This window comes from Molothrus aeneus, chromosome Z (genome assembly GCF_037042795.1).
Source record: "Molothrus aeneus isolate 106 chromosome Z, BPBGC_Maene_1.0, whole genome shotgun sequence".
In the NCBI taxonomy this organism is placed as follows: Eukaryota; Metazoa; Chordata; class Aves; order Passeriformes; family Icteridae; genus Molothrus; species Molothrus aeneus.
This window is the reverse complement of record NC_089680.1, coordinates 38,247,399-38,253,348: the sequence shown is the minus strand read 5'-3', so window position 1 is coordinate 38,253,348 and position 5,950 is coordinate 38,247,399. Positions and strand designations below refer to the sequence as shown.

Genomic DNA, 5,950 nt, shown 5'->3' with positions numbered 1-5,950 from the left:
CTCAATTCAGTTGCCTAAAACTCAGCATTTAGTCACATTTGAGGTAATACTGTGGGCTTTCCAGACATAGACACAGAGCTGGCAAATCTGGCACAGCATCTTCAGAAGACTGACAGCCTTCTGCACCAGATCTAAAACATTTTTAAGACACTTTAAACATCATCATTAAACTTAATAAAGCTGTGCAAACAATAGCTATAGGCCATGAAACCACACTCAGTCCTTTGTGAAAGCTCAGCCAGTGCAAACCTAATGAGGTAGGATCGGACCCTGAAATGAGAAAACATCAGATTCCTTGGCCCTGAGGGTCTCCTGAGCAGAACAGATATTTCATTAAAGGAGAATGGACTGGAATCCATGTCTGACCTGGAAGCCACCTGAGGTGTCTGGAATGAAAGTATACAACTTCATATGGACAACTGAATCAGGCTAAATTTATGTGAGCTGAGTCCCACTGTGTTTCACCCCTATACTCATATATCAGTTCTCTGCAAATGCTGCAGACAGAACACAAAGTGGGGTAGAGCCTGTTTTCACACCACAGCAGATGACGCAAATTCTCAGTAACACTTCTGCTGTAAGGTACATTCGCTGGGGAGGGTTTTCTTGTCACGGTTACCCCCTTAAGAGGAAAAACAAAACCCACATCCTCTTCATTTATGCATATATATTGATAGATTGGTAGCTAGACATATATTAAAGAGTGAACAAGAAGGAATATCAGACAGAAATCATGGGTGCTTTCTTCCCTTGGTACACCTTCACTACTGCCATTCTCCTGGCAGTTCATGGAGGTAAGTACACAGTTTAAGCTAATATGTATTAATGTAAAGGAAATGGTCACAATTATTTGAATTCTTAAAATTAGTTCCTCTCCACTGTCTGCATGTGTTTGGTCTTTCACACAAACAAAATAATTTATGAATGGGTCTTAAATAAAGCTGCAAAGTCTGAGCTGTTTGGAGGAGTTCTGAATAGAAAACATAAGTATTATCTCATCTTTCTTTCCAGAGCCATACACATACCTACCTTAACTGCTTGATTTTCTCTTTTTCTGGAAAACAGACCCACATAATGTGGCTTATACTACATAGTCTAGTTTCCCTGCACAATATTTAAGATATGGGAGATATGGGGGATTGTTACTCACAATGAAAGCTAAGAAATTAACTGTATCAGTAATCTTCAAGAAAAGAAATCTGTGCAAAAGCAACAAAACTTTGGTGTGGGGTTTTTGCCCAAGCTCACCCCACTGATCTTGCTTCAGTATTATTGAAATGTAATGAAGGAATTCTGCTAAGCGGTTTTAAAATTCTACCCTGAGGACCATCATTGTGACATATGTGCATACTTGTGTGTCTGTATCCCTTCTAATTACAACAGCCATGTTTTCTAAGAGACTTGGAGTGTCTTACAGTATTTGTCAGCTCAGCTGTGTGTCTTGTGGCTTACTTTTTTAGGTTTGTGTGTGGATATCATTGGAGGAAATGAAGTAGCGCCACACTCAAGACCATTCATGGCCCAAATCAAGGGACAAAGAGGAATTATTTGTGGAGGAGCTTTAATTAAGGAAAACTGGGTGTTAACAGCTGCACACTGTAGAGTGTAAGTTCTTACTCTGATTCAGAGATTGTCCTTAGTGGGTGTCTGATATCTCTGTTCAAGCAGGAGAGTTAGTATATCTGGTAATTTTATCCATTTACCATGATCATGTTCTGATTACTGTGCCTTATAGGTTCTATCAGCAAATTTGTTACAGTGAGTAAAAAAATATAACAAAGTATACTGATCACATCTGTTTCTGAGGAGATATCTAAAAACTTCTAGCTGCACATTAGCATAGAATAGCAATACTGAAGCAGTGAATTTGGGGAAAAGTTTTATACCTGTTTTCTCAGTCAACCTGTACACTAGGTGAGAAAACTGCTGCTCTGAGAAAAAAAAAATCTTGTAATCTTATTCTATAAGAGATACACAGTTCACTGCAGAAAAGACAGCATGTGGTTAACGCAGGAGCAGAAATCCTCCAAACAGATGACAGGAGACACTGAGAGATCTCTGCCTTGCTTGGTATGTTGGCTTGCCAGCCTTCTTTCTTTTCCTGTCCAAATCAAGATGCAAATGGTGAGTTCTACTGAGTCCTTCAGCAAGGCAAGAAGTGAGTTTTGAATCACATCCCACCCCTACTTGCTTTTGTGAGGAGGACTGAAGCTGCTACTGAGCCAGACCTCCTCACACAGGCTCTGTCAACAGCCTGACCAGGACCAGTGAGCCACTGGACTCTGCAGATGTCAGAAAAATGTATCCATCTCTCCTGTCCTTGTCCAGACAGGGAGATCTGTGGGACCTACTATAAAGAGAGCTCTGGGCCCGAAAGCTGTGTATTAATAGAAAGTAAAGAATGTTTCCAAATGAGATTCTGTTTAAGAGAAAATACAATTAATTATTAACGTAATGATGGCTCAGTCAATAGACAGCTCTCAATAGATGAAAGAAAGGAGTGACCACTTTCCCAGGGTTGCATTTTCCACAATAAGACATGAATGAGTGCCAATACACACAGCTCCTAGAATATTCTCCCACTCAGCTGTAGGATGCATTGTTTGCCCAAAAGCAGCTGTACCTGTGGTCAGGTAGTAATGTCTGCTTGACCTGCTTGGCCAAGGAGTGCCAGACTGCTGGTCTCTGTCAGAGAGCAGCAGCACGCACAACCCTGCCACCACTGGAGGATCTTGGAAGGACAGGAAGTTGCAGAAAAAACTAGAGAAGAGGAATGAGCTCTGTCTCACACAGATTCAGAAAATGGTGTTGAAATATGTCAGAGTGAAGCAATGGTACATTTCAATACAGTCAGGATATCTGAACTAACACTGCTGTGGCCTATTTTCCTAAATTTTCAGAGCAAATTGCAGAGGACACTGTTAGTGAGACAAGTGCCCACAGCAAATCTGGTGCGCCCACCAGATTCACCACTCATTCGGTTCCCAAAAGGGAACAATAGGGATGGATACAGAGTCAAGTACCTGAAACCTTTCTGTGCTCCTGGGAAGATGAAAATAAGATAGTATGAAGTTTGATTCACTGAGTCATATTTTTATTTTAGCTGTATGAACAGGGTCATCTTTTAGATATTTCTAAATTACTGTTGCTTTTCAGGCACAGGAAAAGAGACTGTAGCAGCTGGTCACTATAGCACCACATTATTACCAGTAAAAAATTTAGGGTTACATCACAGTGAATCCAAATAACTATGTAGTCCTCTCCTCAGGAAAAATAGCCAAGTTATTCTTGGAGCCCATTCATCGACAAAAAGAGAAAAAGAACAGCAAGCTTTTCGGATTGCAAAAGACATTCCTCATCCATGCTACGACCCCAGTACCACGGAAAATGACATTATGCTGCTTCAGGTACAGATTTATATATCACTTATGGAATATACACACTACACTGAACTATTTTCTTCCTTCTTCTCATCTAGGGAGATGAGCCAAGGAGTTTCTGGGGCCTTTTTTTCTGGAGTGATATAGTCTGGTCTGCTAATCCAACAGCCTGGGGAATTGGGGATGCACTGGTAACTAAGGCAATCAACAATTCCTGTAATGGTTGCCACGGCTAGTATACACATTCTGGAGCTCTATCAAGACATTTCAGTTTCTGGTTTTTCCATAAAGGAATAAAAACACATGCAGATAAAACATTTGGTTAAAAGCACTAACGTTCTGTCTGAAAAGGAGTTCTAATTAAAATGTCTGGCTTTTCTGATCTTCAATTTTGCCAGCATCAGTAATTACTGTTATTTTGTCTTCTAAATGGTCTGAGAGCCAGAGAAGTAAAATAAGATGTTTTTTAGAGCTAATAGATCATCAAAGTGGGTTCTCATGAGACAAAGAATACTCATTTTCCCACTCTTACATTGATGACATAACTACTGTCACAAAGAATTGAGGAATCTCAGAAAGGGATTGCATTAATTAGCATAATGGGAAAGATCCAGTGGTTAATATGCAAGGGCCTCTGTTAGACTCTGTGCCATAATACCTATTTTCCATATTTCCTACAGCTTCAGAGAAGAGCAAAGCTTAATAAAGCTGTGCAAACAATCCCCCTGCCTCCTTCAGATAATGATCCCAAACCAGGAACAGTTTGCACAGTAGCAGGATGGGGTATTACTAAAAATCGTCCAGTCAAGTTCCCTACTGCCCTAATGGAAGTCAATGTCACTGTCATCAGGAGGGAAATATGCAACGATAAAAAGCATTATAATGGCAAACCTGTCATAACAGAGAACATGATATGTGCAGGAGCTAAGAATAAGGATTCATGTCGTGTAAGTATATCTACTATGACTGCATAAATTTTATAATAAAAATAAAATAAAATATAAAGTATCAGCATTACACATTTACAATCTCTGTCTCTCTTAAAATCAGTGAAGAATTTTATCAAATGTCAGTGAATTTACCAAGGCTTGTTCTTCCAAGCCTTAAAATCAAAACTTAATACAAGTAAATTCACCTTCACAGCCTTTCAATATTGCAGTTGTGTCCAGGCATGGCAGATAGCTATCCTCATCTTCAATAAAATGAGTTTAATACTAAAATGTCCACAAAGCAGCTTACGAGCCCACTTGCAAGTAGCTAATCTCAGTGGAACAACTTATTTGATGTCAGAAGACTTTGAAATAGGTTTTGCTGATAAAAAGCATTTTAACTGGGTCCCAAGTCAAGTACACAACTGTGTAAGAACTACCACATTTTAAAAGATTTAAATATTGCATTTAAAAGGGTTTGAATTTCTGGAGGCTTACACTTTCCACTAGGAAAGTTTTCAGTTTTTTTCTTCAGTTTCAAAGAGACTGATTCTTCCCTAGCTAGATTCATTCCCCATTATGCACACTTAAAAGATTAGATTGAATTATATGACGCCTTTTTTTTTTCATTTGTTTTGCTGTCGGAAATCCTAATTTCCAAGGAGGAAAAATGATCCTTAATAACACTGGCTACATTTTTATTTTCTCCATCTAACTAGTGAAAATTTTATTTAAAGGAAACATTTTTTAGCTTTTGTTGATTTGAATGACTGTATTTTCCCTTTTTCTAGGGGGACTCTGGTGGACCTTTAAGATGTAATAATATTATGAGAGGCATCACTTCATTTGGGAAGAAGGAATGTGGCAATGCTCATGGCCCCGGTGTCTACACTCGACTCACAAAGCGACACCTTGAGTGGATAAGGAAAACCATAGGGGGGGCCTAACAGGTTGGGTTTGGGCCACATGGTTTGTGTAAATGAAATGGGCTTTTAAAAACAGCTTCACTAGTCCGGTAAAAGAGGTGTTCTCACACTGAATTTTGGCAGCTTGATGTAGTTCTGCTACAACAGCATTTATAGCTTATACTGTCAGCCATGGAGTCATTGGGGGTATTTGGGACTGAGGATTCCAACATCCCTGTAGTGTATGTTCACACTGAGCTCTACATGGACTTGTATTTCAAATCAAGAATCTAATCCTTGTTTGGGTCCTCACTCCTTGTTGAGTATATATTGCACTCTTTTGTACCTGGACTTCTTTAAAAACCCTGAAAGTTAGTGGTGTGCTAGGAACAAGTACAGACATCTAAAAATCTTTGATTCTCTGCAGCAAACCTCTTGGTTTTATAGGTATAATGGATTGTTAAGCTTCAGAAAATTAAGTTGCAGCAACTGTGGGACACAGGTATTAATTTTCGAAGTGTCTTGTATTTGGAACCTCTAGATTTTATCCCTTTATGTATTTTGCATTTAATAAAGCAATGGCAAAAAAATCTGCTGCTTTCAGCTGTCAATTTATGTGGAAAGCTCTGTCTCTTGCAGCACAGATACTCCATGTACTATCTGTAGGATCTGTTTACTATCTGTGTAATGTTCCATACATGTTAGATGTTTGCAAAACACACCAAAATAAGCAGCA

The 5,950-nt window shown here is 39.1% G+C and overlaps 1 protein-coding gene across 1 annotated transcript; it reads left to right on the top strand.

Moving 5' to 3' along the window:
- Positions 1-709: 709 nt before the first annotated feature.
- On the top strand, positions 710-5,710 carry LOC136569172 (granzyme A-like). Its single transcript, XM_066569510.1, has 5 exons — positions 710-794; positions 1,461-1,605; positions 3,269-3,407; positions 4,061-4,327; positions 5,101-5,710. The coding sequence occupies exons 1-5, from the start codon at positions 734-736 to the stop codon at positions 5,254-5,256; spliced, it is 768 nt and encodes a 255-aa protein (XP_066425607.1). The 5' UTR covers positions 710-733; the 3' UTR covers positions 5,257-5,710.
- Positions 5,711-5,950: the final 240 nt, after the last annotated feature.

Excerpts from the sequence above, each read along its gene's own strand:
- LOC136569172 (XM_066569510.1), top strand. The coding sequence starts at position 734 with ATGGGTGCTTTCTTCCCTTGGTACACCTTCACTACTGCCATTCTCCTG. Across the intron at positions 1,606-3,268 it reads ACAGCTGCACACTGTAGAGT|GAAAAATAGCCAAGTTATTC; the intron begins GTAAGTTCTTAC and ends TCCTCTCCTCAG. Across the intron at positions 4,328-5,100 it reads AGAATAAGGATTCATGTCGT|GGGGACTCTGGTGGACCTTT; the intron begins GTAAGTATATCT and ends CCCTTTTTCTAG.